The sequence below is a fragment of the Psammomys obesus genome, unplaced genomic scaffold, assembly GCF_907164565.1.
Source record: "Psammomys obesus unplaced genomic scaffold, mPsaObe1.curated_primary_1811, whole genome shotgun sequence".
Lineage (NCBI taxonomy): Eukaryota > Metazoa > Chordata > Mammalia > Rodentia > Muridae > Psammomys > Psammomys obesus.
Window position 1 is genome coordinate 11,289,267 of NW_026596109.1, and position 22,876 is coordinate 11,312,142.

The 22,876-nt window shown below is 41.4% G+C and overlaps 1 protein-coding gene across 3 annotated transcripts in view; it reads right to left on the reverse strand.

Moving 5' to 3' along the window:
* Zfyve9 (zinc finger FYVE-type containing 9) overlaps positions 1-22,876 on the reverse strand; it is a 128,524-nt gene that overhangs the window by 65,544 nt on the left and 40,104 nt on the right. For 2 of the 3 annotated variants that reach the window (XM_055628926.1, XM_055628924.1), the window contains exons 2-4: positions 19,357-19,446; positions 15,372-15,477; positions 8,360-10,440 (exon numbers count right to left, since the gene is read on the reverse strand). In XM_055628926.1, the coding sequence (XP_055484901.1) occupies positions 8,360-10,440; positions 15,372-15,441 (2,151 nt within the window). In that variant the 5' untranslated portion in view covers positions 15,442-15,477; positions 19,357-19,446. The remainder of the gene's footprint in view (positions 1-8,359; positions 10,441-15,371; positions 15,478-19,356; positions 19,447-22,876) is intronic. The other variant, XM_055628925.1, reaches the window with a different exon arrangement.

Sequence of the window (22,876 nt, forward strand, 5' to 3'; positions counted from 1 at the left end):
CCAAAAGGATTCCAGCACTCTGCCCAAAGTTCAGCTATGGGCCTCAGTCTTGCTTCTATACCCTGCTTGGTAGAGTCTTTCGAGGCCCCTGTGGTAGGCTCCTGTTGGTCAGCTACTTATCAAGCTCTTTCAACCTTTTCAATTTGCTTCAAATGCCAAACCAGCTGAGAGGTCCAATGACCACTGAACAGTCCACATTTAGTTATTTGACAACTTCTTCTGCAGCTGTGAGATAATGAACTTAAATGACTGCTCTCAAATGGTGGCTATCAACTTCCAATGGACAGACACGAAGCTTCTTATCTTCAAGGCTCTCATCTTGTAACACTTCTTGAACCACTACTTGCCTGGACATTGATTAGCAATTCTTGGGCAGAATGTGTTGCTGATGGTCCATGTTGTCTTTGTGGCTTTCTGATTCTTTTTGAACATTTGAAATTGCTCAAATGTGTTTTTCAACATAATTTCCATAGTGTGAATATAAAATAGACAGCGAATAATAAATTATCAGCAAAAAAGCAAGAAATATGAATTAAAATTATAGAACCACATTCATTTAAGGACGTACTCCAAGGGGTGGAGAGACAGGCTGCTCTTTCAGTCAACCCTAGTTAATTGTAATTACAGAAGGTTAGTTCTATAGCTCAGTGACGCAGGCTTGCCAGAAGTACTGATTCCATCTCTAGGACAGCAAAAACTAATTTAACAGCAAAGAAACAAAACAGTAACAACAAAAACAAAATGTAACTATAACTGCCCCCAAAATGAGGCAACTAAGTTATTCTTTAACTGATAACTTTACTGGGCAAGCAAACTATGATATACTCATACAACAGAATTTTATTCAGCAATAAAAAAAAAAAAAATACTATTAAGCCATGAAAAGAAATGATAACGCCTGGGTCCTGCAGAAGTGAGGCAAGTGCTATTCTACTGAACTATATCCAGTCTGCTAATGCACATTTCTAAATGAAAGAAGCCAGTTTGAACTAACAATATACTGTGTGATTTCAACTACAAGATATTGTGTAAAAAGTAAACTTATAGAAGCAGTAAGAAGATCAGTGGCAGGGACAAGAAGCCCAGGCAGATGAGTGAGCAGGAGGGTAGGGTTTTTTCAGGACCCATAACTGTGCTGGATGATGCTGTGATAGAATACATACTGCACATCTGTTAAACCCTGCTACAAAGTAAACAGTAATGGAAACTGTGGCCCTATATGTTTCTTTCATAAGATTTTGGCAAAACATGATGTCTTGATGCTGAAATGTACTACATTAATGGAAGTTGTTAGTAATGGGTTAAACTATGAAAAGATAGTATTTGCAAAATGGACTTTGTGAAGAGAGAAGTTTGTTAATAGTTTTAAAGTGATCACGTCTATCAAGATGGCCTGAGGATATATAGAGGTGGGACAGACATACTTATTCTTGTTGTTTGTTTTTTAAGACAGTTTCTCTGTGTAACCTTAGTCAGTCTGGAACTCACTCTGTAGACTAAGCTGGCCTCAAGCTCAGAGATCCTCCTGCCTCTGATTCCCAAGTACTAGGATAAAAGGTGTGTGCCACCGCCGCCTGGGTTTGTTTTTTCTTCTTTGTGTTTTTAAACATCAAGTGTATATGTCTGTGTCTCAGTTGGTAAAGTGCATGTCACACAAATATAAGGACCTGAGTTCCAAGCCCTAGCACCCACATAAAAGGCCAGAAATGGCATACATCTGTATGCCAATTACTGGGGGAGCAGAGATGGAGCTGATGGCCTGCCGGCTGAGCTGAATTGGTGAGCTACAGGTTCAGATACTGTCTCAAAAACTGAGGGGCTACACTTGACATGGACCTCTTGCCTCCATTTGCACACAAACACATGTGTATGTGTGACTTTACGCAGACATACATGAACATGTATATATACACAATACACACACACACACACATACACAGATCAGATGGACTGAGGAGATAGCAAAGTAAGTGCTTCCCACAGAAATGACCCAGGTCCTCAGCGTCCACATTAGAAACAAAAAAGCATCAGTGAGTAGTCCCAGCGCTCAGGAGGTAGAGGCAGGCAGCCTCCGATGTTCCAGGCCAGCCTGCTCTGTACAGTGAGTTCCAGGCCAGCCAGAGCTACACAGAGTCTGTATTAAAAAGGACAGGGGTCACAGTTAAGTATGGTGGCGCATACCTGTAATCCCAGTGCCAGGAGGTGCCCTGCGGCTTCTGGTTAGCTACTGTTGCCAAACTGGTAAGCTCTGGTGTTAGTATAATGTTCTTTTGGAATGTATACACCTTACCCTTGTTCATTCAAATACTGATCTCTCCCCCCTCCCCCCGCCCCACTCTCTAGTTTCAATCTGGACATTGCACTTATTCTAAGCATCACCTGTCTCAACTTTGTGTAAATATGCCAAAATAAAACAACCAACCACAATGTTGACCAATGGAGAGGAAGGAGTAGGAGTGAGAAGGGAAAAGCCAGAGAGGAAGGAGTGGGCGGCAGAGGAGCAGGAGAGAAGCTGAGAGAGCAGAGGCTGGAGGAGAGGCTTGGAAGAAGGTGGAGAAATGACCGAGACCTAACATATCACTAAAAGCAAGTACAATGGGTAAAATCTGAATGGTAGGAACTATGTGGGCTTGGAGGTTTAGGATGGAGTAATTATTGCCCAGCATTGTGCTCTAGGTTAACTAAATAAATCCCAGTCTCTGTGTAGTGATTTGGGTATACAGCTGTTTAGGATTAACTGCAGCTTTGCCAAAAGATACACCAATAGTAAATATTAATTGCCACATACAACAAATAGTAAATAAAAATATTTTTTTACAACACTCTGGGCTCAGCGAGAGACAGTGTCTCGAAAATTAATGTGGAAAGCAATTGGAAAAGACACCACTGTGGACCTTGCCTTCCACAGGCATGTGTCTGAGCCCCTGACATATGCAGACACACACGTATGAAATGTACAGACACAGATAAAAACAATTTAAAGAAGCATCAGAGTTCTCACTTCACCTCAAAATAGATGTTTTAGTTTCAACTTTTAATTTAGACAATTATTTGTGGTGATGATGACTATTCTTTACTTTTTGCTTTGAGACTGGTCTTACACAGCCCCAGATGGTGTGGAATTCACACACAGATAAAGACGATCTTAACGTCTAATTTTCCTGCCTCTGCTCCACTTCTCTCAGTGACGGGAATACAGGGGTACACCACCTTGCCATGTTAACACAATGCTAAGAGATCAAAGCCACGGTTCCTCCCTTATGTGAGCGGACACAACCAGCTGAGCCATTTCTTCAGCCAGTATCTTTGAAGCACCTTTTCACAAAATATAGTATAATCATGTAAATGTACCCAGTTCTTTACTTGTTATTGGTAGTGTGCGAGTGTGAGCGCATGTGTGAATGCAGGTGTGCATGTGGAGGAAGAGGAGTTTGTTTCCTCTTTCCCCGCTGGTTCCAGAGACTGGATTTGGGCTGTCAGACGTGCAGAACAAGCACTCCTACCCAGTGAAGTATCTCATCCATCCTTCAACATACTTTAGTTTATTACAATACTAACCAAATTAAATATACACAATCAGTCTTTCTGCTGCCTGTGAGAAAGCTTATGGCAGCTATGGGGTGGTGGAGCACACCTTTAATCCCAGCACTGGGGAGGCAGGTGGGTCTCTGAGTTTGAGACCACCCTGGTCTACAGAGCACTCAGGAGCTAGAGCTACGGAGAAGGCCTGCCTCAAAAAAATAGAAAATAAGAAAAGAAAAGAGAGAAGAGAGAGAAGAGGTTTTGAAGTTTATCTTCAACTGCATCCATCCTTTAGATGACAACCATGAATGCTGCCGATTTTGAGAAAATCCTCCAGGAGAGAATCAAAATGAACAAAAATGAGTCCTGGAGGGGTTTTAACCAATGAAAGCAACAAGGGCGAGACTATTGTAACTTCTACAGTCTTTTCCTGCTGGATGCAGTGGTACTCACCTTTAATCTCAGTACTGGGGAAGTGAAGGCAGGTGGATCTATGCGAGTTCAAGGCCAGCCTGGTCTATATAGTGAGTTTCCAGACAGCTAGAGCAATACAGTGAGACTCTGTCTCTAAACAACAAAAATGAATGAATTAGTGAATGAATGAATGAATGAGTAAAAATATTTTGGTAATGATGAATAATCGACATGAGTGTTTATTTGTAGTTGTTAACAGTAGCGTTATAAATTACATGGCTTTCTGATTAACCAGGATGAAGAGAAGGAGAAAGATGAGGTTTAGAACACACTGATGTAAAATACTTTGTATGAATTCATAAATAAAATTTAGGAACAATAAATGCATAAAATAAAAAAAACTGGCTCTTTGCCATTTTAGACACATTCAGAATATGACAATTTGTAACTATATTTACAAAAGCTCAATCTTTCAAGTACCTACAAATTCAAGTGTCTGAGAAGGAAACCTGTCTAGAATCATATTAAAAATTAATCTAGATCATGTTTCAATATGCCACTTTGATATTATATGTGTCATCAAGCTATTTTTAATATAAGTGATGACATTATGAATGCCTTATACAAACCCTGATGAAAAAGCTAGTATGATAAATTAACCAGAGATGAAAGCTTTTTTTTTAAGATTTATTATTTATACAGTATTTTGCCTGCATTTGTGCCTAGAGGCAAGAGGGCACCAGATGTCATTATAAATGGTTGTGCGGCACCATGTGGTTGCTGGGAATTGAACTCAGGACCTTTGTATAAACAGCCACTCCTCTTAACCTCTGAGCCATCTCTCCAGCCCAAAATGAAAGCTTATTGCAAAATAAAACCTGAAGTATAGCCCTCTTAACCGGCACAGTTAATAGCATTTCGTTAACTGGGATGACTTCCAGAAAATATACTCAACTCAAACCATTTCATGGCTATTCATCCCACTGAGCGACCTGAGCTAATCTGTGAGCTGTGGTCACCAGAGAGAACAAGTGCTAGCACAAACCTTTGTTCCCTTTCCTTCTTTACACATACATTTAATTATTTTACTTTATTGGGGGGGGAGGGCATGTGCATGCCACAGTGCAGGTGTGGTGGCCGGAGGACAACTTGTAGGGGCACGTTCTCGCCACCACGTGAGTTCTAGGGATCAAACTCAGGCTATCAGAGTTGGCAGCAAACACCTTCACCTGCTGAGCCATCTCACAAGACACCTGCCCCAAGCACAGAGGCTACACAAGCTCTTTTAGAATTGAGTCTATACAGAAAAGGAAATGGGAGGTGCATCCTGGTGGTACCTAGATGCATCGTTTTCATATGCATCCTGGTGGTACCTCACTGCAGCTCTCTGTTCTGTCTAGTCAAGCTACCAATAAGTGAATTAATCATCAATCTACTTTGAGTTATACTTGATTGATGATAAATGTGGGAAAACCCAGCTCACTTTGTGTGGGGCACTCCTACGCTGGTGGTCCTTGGTGCTGTGAGAAAGCAGATGGACCTAGACCCCTTACACAGATGTAGCCGATGGGCACCTCAGGCTTCATGTGGGTTCTCTAGTAAGAGGACAGGAGGGGCAGGGGGTTGTCTCTGACATAGACTCTGTTGCCTGCTTTTTGGTAACTGGTAACTGGCCCCTGGCAAGGTTGGCTCGTCAGGCCACCAGAGAAGAGGAAGTGCTCAGTCCTGATGAGATTTGATGAGCTGGGGTGAGTGGGTAGGGGGGCCCCTTTTCTGAGGAGGGGAGGAAAAAAAGGACAGTGGGACCAGGAGGAGAGAAGGGAGAGATGTAAAAAGAAAGGAAGGAGGAGGCAGGCAGGCAGATAGAACAAGCCATGAGGAACAAGCCAGTAAGCAGCATTCCTCCATGGCCTCTTGTTAATTCCCGTCTCCAGGTTTGAGTCCCTGTCCTGAGTTCCCTGGATGATGGACTATGAAGTGGAAGTTAAAGTGAAAGAAACCCTTTCTTCCCCAAGTCGCTTACAGTCATGGTGTTGCCTCACAGCAACAGAAAACCTAAGACACTTGGTGTCTACACTGTGTATAGATGATAAATCCCCAATAGCCTTGGGCACTTGGATGTTTGGTCTCTCAGTAGGTGACCATTTGCGAAGATTCGGAAGTTTCGGTCTTGTTGAAGGAAGTATGTCACCAGGGATAGTTTTAAGAGCTTAAAGACTTGTGCTTCCTGTCTGCAGTTTGAGATGTGTACTCTCAGCTCCTGCTCTGGCAACCTGTCTCCTGCTACCTCCACTGTGGCACCAGACTCTTACCCCTCTAGAACCATAAGTCAAATAAACTTCTATAAGATGCCTTAGTCATGGTGATTTATGCCAGCAACAGAAATTCTTTTCCTGCTATGTAATTCAAGAGGCAAGGTAAAATCTACAGAAATACAGAAACAATCTGCTACATTACTTTCCTAAGGTCTAGCTGTTGTGGTTTAAATGTCCTTGCTAGGCTCAGGCACTGAATGCTGTCCCCAGATGGAAGCACAATTTTGAGAGGTGGCAGACACTTTAAGAGAAGAAGTGATTCACTGGGTCAGAGCCTTTGAACACTACAGCTGGTGCTTTGGGCCTTCCTGTTCTGCTTCCAATCTACATGAGCAGCCTCCTTCTCCACAGGGTCCTGCCACAATGACGTTCAGCTTTGCCTCAGGCTCGACATGATGGGGCCAGCCAACCGTGATCTAAGCCCTCTGAAACCATGAGCAGTTTCTCTCAAATACCTGGTCACAGCACCAGTGTGACGATTTCTTATTCTACTGAACCAAGAGAAGAGTACTTACCTACTCAGAAAGATACAAGTCCCAAGCTGTGCTGAGTGGCTTCTCACAGTTCTACTAACTTTCTACATTCAGGTGTTTTTTTATTTCTTATTATTTTTTAGAAGTTTTTTATGACTTACTTATCTTATGTATGAGTGCTCTGTTTTCACACACACCAGAAGAAGAAATCAGATTCCACTACAGAGGGTTGTGAGCCACCATGTGGTTGCTGGGAACTGAACTCAGGACTTGTGGAAGAGCAGCCAGAAGTCTGAGACCTCTCTCCAGCCCCTCAGGTATATTTTAATCTTGACCCATTCTTCCAATAAATTTACTTTCATTATTGTTACTTCTCCCAGGAATGCTTTCTATAACATATCTTATAATTCCATAAGTTATATACACCATATGTGTGTGTGTGTGTGTGTGTAGACAGGTGGGATCCAAAGGCTTCCTAGTCAGCTAGCCAAAATGGCAAGCTTCTTCTTCAGCAACAGACGCTGTCTCTAGGCAATAAATTGGAGTGATAGAGGAAGACAACAGAAGCCTTCCTTTGACCTCTGTGTGCATGTTGCATACTCTCTTGAATGCACCACACACCACACACACACACACACACACACACACGCACGCACACACCCCAGTGCTAGGTAACAGGCACCGCAGCCAGCCAGGCCTGGCTTTTATGCAGTTGCTGTGATTTGAACTCAGGTCCTCATGCTTGTAAGGCAAGCGCTCTTACCCACTGAACCTCCCCAGCCCATACGAATACCTTCCTGTATCTCCTTAACTTTAACTTAGGACTTTTATGAGCTATCCTGCCATTTGTGGAAAAATTAATTTCTCTTTCCTTAATGTTGCTAAAGCACTTTCTTCACATTGCCTGTATGAAGGGGGAAGGGGGAAAGGGGGAAGGGAAGGGAAAAAGGAAGGGAAAGGAAAAAAGGAAGGGAAAGGAAAAAGGAAAGGAAAGGAAAAAGGCAAGGAAAAGGAAAGGAAAGGAAAAAAGAAAAGAAAGGAAAGGAGAAAATATTCAGAGTAACTTAATTTTTAAGTATTATAAAATATAATAAAAACCACCATTGACCACGGTGATTGTAATGTCTTTTTAATTCCTTGCATTCAGGAAACAAAAGCAGGTTATGAAAATTTGAGCATTGGTCTCTAGAAAGGGAGTTCTAGACCAGCCAGGGCTACATAGCCACACTCTTTTTTAAAAATACAAAAGTAAAGTAACAAAAAATAAAACCAAAATAACAAAAAAGAAAAAAAAAGTGAATAACAAATATATCCTCATCTGAAAGAACGACTTCCTTATTTCAAACCATGCCATTAACCAAGGATCTACAAGTATCTATCAATGTAAAACCACACAGTGGACACTTCCTTAATTCTCAATTCTCTTTTCTCCACAGAAACCTGAGTCAGCATACTTCCCAGCGGCAACAACAACAAAAAGACAGAGCAAGCTCGTGTTTTATATAGAAAGTCATAAACTGGGCTTTCAGAGGCTGTTTATAATACCATCTCAACTAGAAACACATCCTAATCCTGCTTTAATTTCCAGTTCATTGCAAAACATGCCAAGGTTCTGAGCTGATGAACGTAACTTACCTTCCCACATGCTCGGCAATGGTGCCTCCTTTTGGTGAATGTAAACCGAGCTTCACACTTCATGCAGTTTGGAGCCTGGGAATCAGGAACCCATACTGGTGCCACCTCACCTAGGGTAGTAAATGGCTTTCTTGCAGAAATTCCAAACTGACCAGCTCTGAGGTCATTGTCTGGACTATCTGGAGCTAATGCAAGGCATGGTCTACTGGAGCCCTCACTCTCAAAACTTTCTAAATGTTCCCCATTTGTATCAGTCACAGAGGTGCTTCCCAGAGACGCACCGCAGGCACTGACTACTGAGTTTTCCGATAGCTTTGCTTTCCCAAGAATATCATTTTTGTTTTTAGCATTATTTCCACTGTTTGCAGGAAGGTCATTTTGTAAATGGTCTGAGAATGGCTTTGGAATCTGAAGTTTAAGATTAGAAGGTTGCTTGGGTCTTGCACCACCAAAAGGAGCACTAATAGACTGCAGGTTTGCTATCTTGGAGGAAGACTGCCCAAGTACAGATGGGATTTGACTACAGAAATTATGTAGATAATTTTTCTTCATTACATTTCTAGTGCTGTTTAAAATCAGTCCACTCCCTTCTGCATTCTCATTTCCTCTCTGTTCATAAATATTTGAGTAACATTCTGACTTGCTTTCTTCTATTTCTTTTTCTTCTGTTACTGAATCTTCTTTGGAGGGTAAAGTCTTTGGAACAAAAGAAACTGGGCTCTGCATTCCATAGGAATCACAACTATTGGATAGAGAATTCGCTGCTGGTGTGTCACTAACAGTGGAGAAATCGCACCCTTCACTTTCATTCAGGCACGGTCCTTTGCAGTCTAGATCTGAATCTGCCGGTCCAGCACACTCTCCTCCGCTGTTAGTGTCCTCAGGTCGGCTCATCGGCAAAGCCATTTGGCTTTCTTCATTTACTTGGCTATCATTCATCTCATTTAGCTTTGTTAATTCCCAATTAGTCATCTGAGAGTCAGAGAAATGTTCTGTCACATTAAAAAGTTCTGTAGTGCCAATTCTTTTTTCATGCCCATTACCTTCATCTCTATCAGCTCTAGCCTCACTGGATACAAGGCCATCTGAAGACTGTTCACAACTGTTCCTTCCACATGAAGAAGCAGCTGTCTCTGGCTTGAGACACAGAGAGAAACCAGGCGGGAAGGAGTCTCCAGCTGTCCTCTCCTCTGCTGCGTCTTTCTTTGTCGTGACCTCCTCACTTGAGTGGGAAAAGGTGTTTGAGCTCCCTAGGTCTGTCCTAGAAGAGCTGTTTTTGCCAGCAAGGTCCTCATCTGGCGTATAAGTCTCTTGCTTTTTAATGGCAGACCCTCCGCCCACTCCCTGGGATGAGTTCATTGCTAAACTTGTAACTGCAGATGTGGAATCTCTGCCTTTAGTTTCATCATCCTTTAATTGTGAAGGGGAAGAAACACTGGTCGCACTGTTAGATGAAGGAGCAGAGAGATGATTAAGAGAATCCCCCTCTGGTTTTGGTTTACTCAAAGCATCCATTTGTTTCTCTGAGTTTATACCTTTTTCAGTGGACCCAGTCATACTAAAACTAAATTGATCAGTTTGTCTAGTTTCATTATCCAGTGAACAGCTAAAAGAATCCATGAGGGGTTGACTATTATGATTATTACAATCCTGCAAATCACTTTGCAATGTCCTCTTATCACAGTTATGCATGACAGCTACCACAAGAACATTCTTGTCATCTGGTAGACAGGCGAGGCTCCCACACCTCTCCTCTCCCACGTCAACGGCACTAAACTGGTCATCCTGACTATAGTTTTTCTTAATTAGCTGGTCTTCTGCCACAGCATTCTCATCAATCCACATCGTGTCAATCTCTGCGTTTAGACGACAGTCCTGACCGTTGGCACAGGGCTCTTCTCCGTCCCTCCCAGGGGGAGCTGAGCCAGCCAGAGAGAAAACTTTCAGCTGTGGTCCTGACTCATCAGAAATTGCAGGTTGGTTCACACTGGCCAGTGCAGGGTTAACAGACAGTGGGTGAGAAGAAGGATCTAAAATCTTATTCCACTTTGTATCCAATAGAGTAGGAGAAATTGTTTCATCTGAAAAAATAAAAGTAATTCAGTAAGTCTGCTGCTAACAATAAGAAGCTACCTATTTGTTAGGGCTACCTAACAAATATTTCCAATTATGCTCTGGGATAAAATGTCCCCAAGATATGACAGTATCTAATCTTTAGCTAGACATAAAAAATAGATATATACATTCAAGACAATGCCTATAATTGTCTGTCAACAAATGGCAATGTCTCAGAACATTTCAAACAACAAAAAAAAATTTGGGCAGTGGTGACACACACCTTCAGTCCCAGCACGTAGGAGGCAGAGGCAGATAGATCTGTGAGTTTCAGGGCTACACAGAGAAATTCTATCTTAAAAAACAAAATATTTAAACAACAAAAGAATTTTATGTCAACTGAGTTTTGTTATTAGATTGAGATAAATAATAATGCAATAATAATGCAGACCCAAGACTGGAAAGTACCTTTGGACCGTCTGTGCAGAAGACAAGTCACAGACAGGAGTGAGGACTAGTGATTTTCTAAAAGACTACATGCTGTCTAGGCTGCATCATGACTGGGATGAGGATTACATGGCTAGCTCCATTTGCTAACCTGTGCAGTCAGCCCTGTAGCTCTACCTGCTTGGAGCCTGGGGCGAGAGGATAACTGAATCAATGAGTTCAAGTCAAATGGGAAACAGAGCGAGACCCTGTCTCAAAGTAGAACAAAAACAGACAAACGAAAAAAACCTCACTAACTGTAATTAAATTAGGCATTTTAGTGACTACAGAGTTTATCTGTAAAGAGCTTTCCTCTGTTTTCAGAGTCCCTGGCCTGCACTAGGCCCTCAGCACAACACCCAGCACCGCATCTACGGAGCTGCCGAACACCCACAGTCCTCGGAGGGTGAAGGCAGGGAGGTGGGGATCACAAGCGCAAGGTGCCTGAGTTTGGGCCTAACCTGGGCAATAGAAAAGACTCCATTTGAGAAAGAAGTGTGGAGAGACGGCTCAGTGAATAAAGGAACAGCTGTGCAAGCAGGAGGACTTGAGTTTAAGTCCCAGCATTCACACAAGACTGAGGCACAAGCTGGGGCGTGGGGCGTACAACTGGGACCCCGTGCTGTGGGGAGCAGAGATAAGCAGGTCCCAAAGGATCACTGATAAGGGATCTAGCTGAGAAGAGCAACTCTGATAGAGTGAGCACCACCGAGGAAGGATACAATGTTGACCTCTGGCCTCCATAAGCACCCACACAGGCAAGAACAGTTATTTGCAAACACACACACAACAAAAAAACAAAAACGAAGCAGGTGCAGATAAAAGTATCAATAAAATAAAACGGCAGTGTATTAATTACTGCTGACAGTGGGTTATGGCACACTAAGTTGATTAGACTGTTCTCCTTAATTTGTTTTGTTTTAGACAGGTTTTCTCTGCATAGCCCTGGCTGTCCTGGAACTCACTCTGTAGACCAGGCTGTTCTCAAACTCACAGAGAGTTTGCCTCTGCCTCCCAAGTGCCTGGAATTAAAGGCATGTGCCACAATGTCCAGTATAATCTGTATGTATTTAAATTTTTCACATAAGGTTTTTTAAAAGTCTGATACAGCATGTGAAATTGTGCTGGTAATAATGTTACTAATTAAGCTCATATTTATATTCTTATCTAAAGACAACTGAGAAAACTATTTATGTATTCAATCAATTCCTAGTATATCAATAAACATAATTTCATCTATCATTTGTTTCTTTCATAACTATGATAGCTAAGTTATTATCAAGTTATGGCGCTATTTTGTATCTCTAAATACGCTGAAGAAATAAAAATGAATACACTTAGTGCCTTTTCTTCTTCCCCTTCAGTAAATGATAACCAGGGAACTGAAATAAGGCAGTTAGAACGATTAACGTCCGTCTTCAATACCCTCACTGACTTTGTTCAGGATTTTACTCTCTGCAATGCAACAGTTTATTGACCTTCTCTTTTACCCACTGAGTAATCTCTGAAGCAAGAGACCATTTTACTTCGTCAATGTAAGGCCCACACTGCACAGTGCCAAGAGTACAGTAAGTGATAAATATGCAAAAGAAATATAAATTAAAAATTTTAAATATTAAAAAAGAAATATAAATAAAAGCATTTGGTTTGTTTAGCATTAATATTAATACTTTATGTCCCTACAAAGTAGATAATCTAGTTGAAAGATAAGATACAATGTACATGAATAGCTAATTTGTGTACATATTCAAAAATTATTATGTAAGAATACAAAATAAATTCTAAAGTGGGATAAGTGAGCCCAACCAAGTTCACTAAAAGGAGAAACTAGACTAGATCACAAGCATTTTATTAAAAGTAAAGGATTTCAAAGTGGAGAAATCAGGAAATGCACAGGACCAAATGTAAGATTTGTGGTGGAAGTTATTTTAAAAACTCAGTTATGTTATGTAAATGTGTTTTTGTTTTAATCCCGAGTGTGGGATTTTAGTTTGGGCTTAGTTTGTCCACAGCTGATAACTACCTTATGCAGGGCATGGTCTCTGCCAGCTGGTAAAGGCCTGCCTCCTGCAGCATGGAGAGGGGTGTGGTCCAGGATTCTGAGGATATAAATACAGAGCCCAGAAAAAGAAGGGTGGCAGTTTGGAGGGACCAGAGACTTGAGGTGTGGCAGTGTGGTGGCTCTGTGGCTTGGTGTGGTGACTTAGGCGAGATGGAGAGAAACATTTCAACACAGCAGCTTGGAGGAGACTGCTTGCTGTGTTTGCTGTTGATGGAGATTGGTATATCCCCAAAGAACTCATTGACCCTAAACAGCTGGGAGAAGTAAAGGGGTCTGTGCCCCCTCTCCCCACTAACCTTCTCTCTCCTACCTAGGGCTGAAGGAAGGCAGAGTCTTAAATACCCCAAATACAATAGAGTTTAAAAACAAGCAAAACAAAGATTTAAGAGAACAGCAGATCAGTTTGGGCCAAGGAACCAACCAGCCTAGGGAACAGTAGGAAGAAGCAACACAAGGAGATGGGGAGAGCCGCAGAACCTCAGACCTAAACAGAGGCTTAGGGACAGGCATGTGGCTCGGTGGCAGAGTGCTTATGTAGCATGCATGAGGCCTGGATTTAACCCCAACACCACACAAAACCAGGCCTCATGATGCACACCATCATAGGCACTACAGAGGCAGAGACAGAGGATCAGAAATTCAAGGTAATCCTCAGCTATATGTCAAGGTCATGGCAAGCATGGGCTATAGAACCATTTCTTTAAAAAAAATAAAAATAAATAGTCAGGTGGTGGTGGTAGAGTCCTTTGATCCCAGCACTCAGGAAGCAGAGGCAGGCAGATCTCTGAGTTCAAGGCCAGCTTGGTTTACCGGTCGAGTTCCTAGACAGCCAAGACTACACAGAGAAACCCTGTCTTGAAAAAAACTAAAGGGGAGGATGGTTAATATCCCAAAAGAAATATATTTCTTACAAGAAAGTTTAATAATATTATTGAAATATGAATGGCTGTTTTATCTACTACCTAGACATGTTAATTACCTAGTGTAGTCAATTTGTGAGTGTGTGTGTGTGTGTGTGTGTGTGTGTGTGTGTGTGTGTGTGATCCTGTTGACAAGTCTCGTGTAGCCTATACTGGCCTCACATTCACTATCCAGCCTAGACTGGCCTTGAACTCCTGGTCTCCCATCTCCTTCCACCAATCAAGTGCTGGAATTACAGGAATGCATCATAACTGGGAAGGGTTTTTTGGAGGGGCATGGGGGAAAGACATATATATTTTATCTATGTAGCCCTAGCTGACCTGGAACTCACTATATAAATCAGGCTAACCTTGAATTTGTGATGATCCTCCTGCCTCTGGCTCCCAAGTACTAAGACTACAGGCCTGATCATTTGCTTTTAAATAAGTAAATAAAGTAACAAGAAACATGAAAGTAACTTCATAGAACTGTCTTAAATATTAAGTTTAAAATATGCACCTGGCACAAAATGCTAAGAATGTTATTTCTCCCTTTAAATAGACTATAGTATTGTCATTACATCATCAAACCTGTTTTGTTTAATTTTTTGAGATTTATTTCATTGTCTTTTATGTGTATGGGTGTTTTGCCTGCATGCATCTCTACATACCACTTGTATGCCTGGTGCCTGTGGAGGCCAAAGAAGGGCATTAGATTCCTTGGGACTGGTGTTAGAGAGAGTTGTAAGCCACCACATGGGTGCTAGGAATTGAACCTGCGTCCCTGTAAGAGCAGCCAGTGCTTATAACTGGAGTTTGCTACCTTACGGGTTCTTTCTCCTTCCACCCTTCTCCATTCCTTTTCTTCTTCCCTTTCAACCCCCTAACACTGGACAGGAGAGAAAAGAGGATATTGAGACTACTTCCTGGTGGTTTGGGGCATCGGGCTCCTTGGGGCAAGTCTGATCTTCTCAGTCGGGATATCTAATTTCTTCTTGTTGTTCTTCTCTGCGCGCAACTACTTAACAAACTACCAACAACCAACCAGCCACCCACCGGCAGTCTACCCATCGGGGCTCTAGCACTTACATATCCTCTGAAAAGTTCCCAGACTCCAAATATCACACCCTAGTGGAAACTACCTGCAGCTGGCATAACCACGCCTCTGTTAGAACGCTGTGGAGCAGCCTCATATCCCCACACCTGGGGTTAAAATGAAAATATGTTCCCATGACATTTCTGAGCGTGTAGCCCTGGCTGTCCTGGCCTCACTCTGTAGACCAGGCTGGCCTCAAACTCACAGATCCTCCTGCCTCCCGAGTGCTGGGATTAAAGGCGAGTGCCACCACACCCAGCTTATTTCTGTGTTTTTTAAAGAAACCAAAATTCTCACTACAAGTGCTCTTAACTGCTAACCCATCTTTCCAACCCCTTGATTTCTTTTAAGAACTGTTATTCTCACAGTTCCTTTATCGTAAGTCCAAACAGATTTCCCAATGTAAATCCTTACCTTCATTTTGTTCAAATTCATCTAATACCTTGTCCAGGTTGTAAGCTTCTGCTTGGAAGTAATTCTCCATCAGTGAGGAAACACTGCTGAAGGGACTTCTTTAAACCTAAAATGTACAAAAGAAAAAAAAAAAAAGAAAGAAAGAAAGAAAAAAAAAGTTGAGTGAGTTACACTTTGAATCATAAAAACATAATTTAGGGATCTTAAGTATAAAAGGAAGAAATCTCTAACAAATCCATTTGGACAATGATAAACAATATGAAGAATTTCAAGTCTTGAAACCTCTAAGCTAACAATTACCAAACCGCAGTAAGTTCTATGCCTGCAGATTAAACCAATGATGGATGGAAAATATTCAGGAAAAAAAAACTGCATATGTACCAAACACACACAAACATCTTTCTAGTCATTTTTCCTTTAAATGAGTTTAATAGCTATTTCTTTAGTACTTTATTTTAGCAGTCTAGCAATGGTTTACAGAATACAGGATGACATGAACAAGTTCTCTGTAAGTACTCCATGGACTCTGAAGCCTGCAATGGTCCTGGGGCATTCCTCCACAGACCCCAAGGGACGGTAAACAATAAACACAGACGGTGGACTTATTTACTAGCCTATACTTAAAAAGACAGAACCCCAGTGTTGGGAAGGCATCATTTTGATTAGGAGAAATTACATTTCTTTCTGTCTCTTTTTCCTTTCTTTCTCTTCTTTCTTTCTTTCTTTCTTTCTTCTTCTCTCCTTCCTTCCTTCCTTCCTTCCTTCCTTCCTTCCTTCCTTTCTTTCTTTCTTTCCTTCTTTTCTGAGACAGGGTTTCTGTCTGTAGCTTTGGCTGTCCTAGATCAGGCTGGCCTTCAACTCATAGCAAGCCACTTGCCTCTACCTCCCAGAGTGCTGGGATACAGATGTGTGCCACCATTCCCAGCTAACGTCACATTTTTACTAGAAAAGGAAGTGTTCGTAGCTTTTGTTAAATGACAATGATAAGAAAGTTCAAGTATGGGAAGGGACATTAGTTTTAATTTTAAGAATGACTGAGAAACCTTTCAAATCTCTCATTTTAAATATAATTTTTAAACTTCCCTTACTGTTTACCTAAAAACATACAGACAAGACATCAACAATTTAACAGAGTGTCAAGTAACACTATAGTAGGAACTATAAAAATGCTTTTTCTGTTAGGATTAATAATTAAGGCCTGACTATACTGCCTCACACACAGCAGATGTACAATAAATCAGTCTGTTAGCCTGAATATTTACTAACCCTTTAATCCCCTGCCTTCCCCAAGGTGCCGCATCCCTGTTGTCTCTAAGAACTGTGCTCTTGAGACCCTGGTTTCATTTTCAAAGACACGGCTGCAGTTTCCTGAAGTTGTGGGGGTGAAGTGGTCTTCTTACTGTAAAAGTCATGGTTTACTTTCAGGATTCTTTACTAGCCTTCTTATAAAATTGCCCATTTTATGCAAATTGCATATATATTCCATAGAGGAAAGGACTATAATTACTTTGGGGATTCGTTGTTTTGTTTTTCGAGACAGGGTTTCTCTATGTAGTCCTGGTTGTCTTGGTCTCACTTTGTAGACCAGGCTGTCCTCAAACTCAGAGATCCTTCTGCCTCTGCCTGGTGGTGGGAAAGTGTGTTCCACCACCGCCTGACCCAGATTCTTTTAATGAGGAACTTTTTGTCTTATCTATAGAGTGTCTACTGACCAGACAGCTTCAGAAATTCTGCAGACTTTCGGCCCTGAGCCCTCACTATAGCACTGGTATGACTGCTGCTTTATGTCTGCTTGGCACTTTCTTTTTGTGCCACAGTGAACATGTGTAACCTCACGCATCAAGTATCATTGAGCATCTACTAGGTACCAACTGCGGTCCTAGTCACTGGGTTATAGAGACAAATAAGATGATGCCTCTCACATAAAGAAGCCCCAGGTCTCACAGGGGAGACACATAAGCTAACTTGAAACTTAAGATATGGTGGCTAGCACCAACAGAGAAATGCACCAGGTGCTATGAAGCCAAAGAAGAAATGGATGCAAGAATAAGATGATGGTGTATTATCAAGGCAGAACATAACGTTACATAAAATAGTCCAAATATATTTTCTTTTTTTTTTTCCCCAAATATATTTTCAAGGTGAAAACAAAAGGTCCTCCTGCATCCATCTCCCAAGTGCTGAAATGATGGGTATGTATCACCAGGCCTGGTTTATATAATGGCTGGAATTAAATTCAGGGCTTCATACATTCCAAACTCTTGATAACTTTTTGTTCCATAACAATTAACGTCAGATCTTCCACATTTGTAGGCCACCCAGGGGAATGCAGGGTCCTCCCTCTTGTTCCTTCACTGTGTATTAGGAAACTGCTATTCAAGATGCCTGTCTTCAAGAAGAACAAAGATCAACACCAGAAAATGACTTGACAAGAAAGTGTCAGCTGAGGGAAACAACTTGTTACATTAGCTTGGACAAATAACAGCTCAGGAAAGACATCTACCTGGAGGTTTCTCCACGAGGAGCACCGACCGAGGGTATAGTGCTTTAACCACTTCATCAAAACTGGGAGACAGCAATAAGTGAAAGATAAAAGCTGAGGGGCACAATCTCTAAATGTAGCTCCGCAGCACAGGTCATCTCTGCTTACGCTTCTTTTGTGAACTTAGTCACAGCTATGCTGGGCAGCAAAGGATGAATGCATGATCCGTTTCCAAAACCAGTCTCACTGCCATGACTTTTTGACAGTCTATACCTCCTAAATAATTATAAATAATGTGTATGGGGGAGGAAGCTAAGACTCCCAGTTAGGAAAAATCAAAGACTCTGTAAGATTCCAATACTTCTCTTTCTACTGGAAATTACAGCTAATCTTATAAATAAAATGCTGAGCGGTGGCAGTACACACCTTTAATTCCAGTACTTGTGAGGCAGAGGCAGGTGGATTTTTGTGAGTCTGGGGCTAGCCTGGTCTACAGAGTGAGTTCTAGGACAGCCATGGCTACACAGAGAAACCCTGTCTTGAAAAACCAAAAGATAAAATAATGTGTGTGTGTGTGTGTGTGTGTGTGTGTGTGTGTGTGTAATGTAATTACATCTATACTTCTGATTCTGTACCCCCCCCAGATTTCCTAACTGAATTATGCTCTTGCATAATGGCTAAGAAACATAAGTAGATATACCACTATTCTTTTCTGATACCACTGATCAAATCCATGTTCCTTTTCCTGCTAAAATTAGCTTTCTATGATCAATGTTAACAGTTAGCTTTCTATAATCAATGTTGATTATAAAAGGAAGTAGCCAGCATCAGTGGAAAAATTAGTATTGTGACATACTTTAGTAATTTTTTTTCCTGTTTCTTTCCTTTTTTTTTTTTTCCAAGATAAGGTTTCTCTGTGTAGCCTTGGCTGTCCTGGACTTGCTTTGTAGACAAGGTTAGTATTGAACTTACAGAGATCCGCCTGCCTCTACCTCCCTGAGTGCTGAGCGCTGGGATTACAGGGCTGTGCTACCATGCCCGGCTTACTTTAATAATTATTAAAACAAAAACAGAAAAAAACCAGAGCTGGGGAAATGGCTCAGTAGCTAAGTGAGTGCCGCTCTTAAAGAGGATTTAAATATAGTTCCCAGCACCCTTGTCGGTAGGCTCACAATTACCTACTCCAGGGATCCAACACCCTCTTCTAGATTGAGCCTGTCATTCCAGTGCTTTGAAAAAAGAGGCAAGGGGATCATAAGTTTGAAGTGAGCTTTAACTACACAGTGAACTCCAGGCTAGCGTGGACTGCACAGACTACCTCAAATTAATTAATACTGTCTTGCTCTGAACCTAAAGTAAAACCATTTTGAAAAGTTGTGCTATTGGTTTAACAAGCAGTGCTGGTAATGAGGCAAGCAGCAGATGTCCACCGACCTGCATTCACAGATGTAAGTCCTTCTCTCAAATTCAGTGTTACAGAAAATAAGACAACGGTTTCTGTACCTGTCCCCTTGAGCAACCTTCTCTGTGCTTGCTCATGATGCCTGCTGCGCCACTAGCCAGTACTGATGACCCGGAATGTCCTCATTGATCCTACAGAAAAACCAGAGTGCTCATTACATTTGCTAAAACAATAAGCCCTAATTTTCATAAAAATCTAATTTTCATCATATAAACTTGCTAAAGCCAGACAAATAAAAGTTAACAAGTGTCAACAATAAATTAAAATTACATCTTCCTATTCAAAAACCTGCTCAGCATGGAAGGCAGCCACACATACATTTTACTTAAGAAGGCAAAAAATTAAGTGTCAGGAAAAAGTTAAGAACTTGTCTGTAAGCTCACTGCAGGATGACCTTGAACTCCTGATCTTCCTGCCTCCACCTCCCAAATGCTGGGATTACAGGAAAGCACTACCTCACAGGACCCTGGGAATGGAACCCATTGGTGTACTCCTCTAACCCCAGAAACTGGAGAGCTGAGAAAAAAGGGTCATGAGTTTGAGTGTAGTACAGGCCAGAGCAACACACCACTTCAAAAAATTATAATAAAAGAAAACATTATAAGTGAAAAAATCCAGCCACAGTGTTTGTGTGGTTGTATCAGCATGAAAGGTTCATTATGGGCAAATCATAAAGACAAGAAACCCAACCAGACTGTGGTAGCGCACACCTTTAGTCCCAGCACTCTGGAGGAAGATGCAGGCAAATCTCTGTGAGTTAGAGGCCATCCTGGTCTAAAGAGCAAGCTCCAGGACAGCCAAGGCTACACAGAGAAAAACCTATCTCAAAAACCAAACAAATAAAAAAAACTCCAAAAAACAAACAAGATTGCCAGGTGTTGGTGAGAGGAGAAAATGGGAAGTGACTATTACTATTATTTATACCTACTTTTAGATTTAATTTTATGCATGTATGTGTTTGCCTTATGCACATATGTGCACTGTGTGAATGCTAGAACCTCGAAAGGTTAGAAGGCATCTGTTCTCTGGCAAATGAAATTACAGATGGTTGTGAACTGGGTGCTGGGAATTGAACCTTGGTCCCTGAACCATCTCTCTAGCCTGGAAGTCATTGTTTTGTTTGTTTTTGTTTTTGAGACAGGGTTTCTCTGTGAAGCTCTGGCTGTCCTGGACTCACTCGTGGACAAAGCTGGCCTTGAAGTAACACCTGGCTCAGGAGGTGAGTATTAACAGGTACTAATGAGGATGTGACAAAATGTTCTTTGACTGGATAATACTGACGGTCAACCTACACTGAATATATCGAAGATATAAACTATACACAGAAAAAAATTATACACAGAATGTATACTTTAAAGGAGTTAATTTTATGTTATATAAATTATATCTAAGTAACAATCAAATATTTTTAACAACAATCCTTGAATTCAAACCCTGCCATGAATGAATGAATGCCTTCACATGTTACCATTTAGGCCTCGGTCTGGAATAGGTGCCTATCCCTTCTCCTGTGTTTGTACAGTGATTACAATAGTTATCATTCTGGTCATGATTCTACTTAACCATCTATCTTCCCTTCCAGACTCCCAAGGTTTTTCCGGATAGGAACTGCTATATCGTTTCACAACCGTGGCAGATGACACCATTTATGGCACAGAGTACATACTCACTACCTATCTGTGAAACAAACTGAAAGATTCCCTTTCAAAGCGCTTTCACCTAGGAAATTTCCAACATAAAAGATCTCACGAGTTGTGCAGTAACTGCTAAAATCAAAGCACTTACAATTCCAAAGCTTATGAGTACCCGTGTAAAGGTTTGCACATTGAAGCGCAAATCGTATTTAATCAGGTAGTGTGCTTTCTATCTACAATCACTCTTCTCCGAAAATTCTGTATTAATTTTACTTCTTTGAAAAATACAAGTATGATTCAAGAATACGAACACAGCAGTATATCTGTCGGGAACAGAACTGGAACTTTTAATCAGCCATCACTAACAGGTCACCCACAAGCTGGACGATTAAGCTATGTGACACTTTGGTGGCCAGCCAGTGGGGCACGGTGCAAGGATCCCTGCCGTGAAAGCCCTGCCGTGAAAGCCCAGCCAATCAGTCTTCAAATCACACTCTGCTACTCTGCTAGTTAACAGCTGGTGTTGTTCTGACCAAGTCACTGAACTTCTTCATACTATCTATGGAAACTGAAATTTGTAATACACACACACACACACACACACACGTTTTTTGAGACAGGGTTTCTCTGTGTAGCCCTGGCTGTCCTGGAACTGACTGTGTAGACCAAACTGGCCTCAAACTCAGAGATCTGACCCCTAACTACTGGAATTAAAGGCATGTGCCAGCACTGCCCAGGTATGTAATAGTGTATTCTTATTTTTTTTAATTTGTTTGTTTGTGTTTTGAGACATGGTTTCCCTGGCTGTCCTGAACTCACTCTGTAGACCAGGCTGGCCTCACAGAGAGCCACCTCCTAAGCACTGGGATTAATGATGTGCACCACCACACCTGGTTATAGTAGTGTATTTTTAACAATGAAGAATTTTACTCAATGAAAGGAACTTTACATGTAGTGCTCAATAGACAGTAGCTATTACTTAGCAAATTATTATTTAGTAAAAAAGTAACTTAAGTGAAATATTTAGAACAGAAAGAGTGTAATTTGAACCATGAAACCAACCAACGATTGGTCGTTCATACAATTAATAATCCATTAGGATCTCAGTCTTAAATTCAAGCCAGAACAATGAAACAGAAAGAACACCCTTACTGTTCAACTTTCAGAAAAGGCTAAATTTGATCCTAAAGTGACACACTTGGGGCTATCAACACTCTCAATCACAGAACCAGGGGAAAATGAGATAATCTCTGAGAAGAGCTTTGTTCCTGTAGCTCAGGTTCAAATGCACTAAGGGAGCAGAATCTGGGAAGCTGACATTGTTGCAGGCCCACGATCTCACAGGGCTTCAACTTCTAGGCTATCACCCGGCACCATTCACAACCATCAGATTCTCAGTCCACAGCCGCCGCTGCTTCCAACTAGCACACACTAAGCAAAAGAAAGAACAGCCTAACAAACATTAGAAAATGTGGTTTATCAAAAAGTTGTATCAAATATATGCAGACGGCAAAATCCCTGGTACTGCCACAGATTTGAGATCAGTATTAAAAGAAAAAAAATGTTTAATTCTCATGTATAGAGTAACACAACCCTAGACCATTTAAATAAATTTACATAATATGGCAAGGAGTCAGAAAGCACTGACATACAGCATCCTAGGGATGCTAATTTTACATGGCATTTGAGCCTCGGCAGCTGATTAAAGATTGTTTGTGTCTGTGAGCGTGCTTTCAAAAATTAGCATTTCTGCTGGGCTGTGTAAACCACACTGTCCTCTGTCCACTGTATACAAACATATACATCATGAGATTTACATGCATTATTCAGTTATATGTCCACAATCTACTGACTGGCTATGTTTCTTCTTATCCTCTTTACTGGCTCTGTTTCTCTAGAGAATCCTAACACAAAGTCATACATTAAA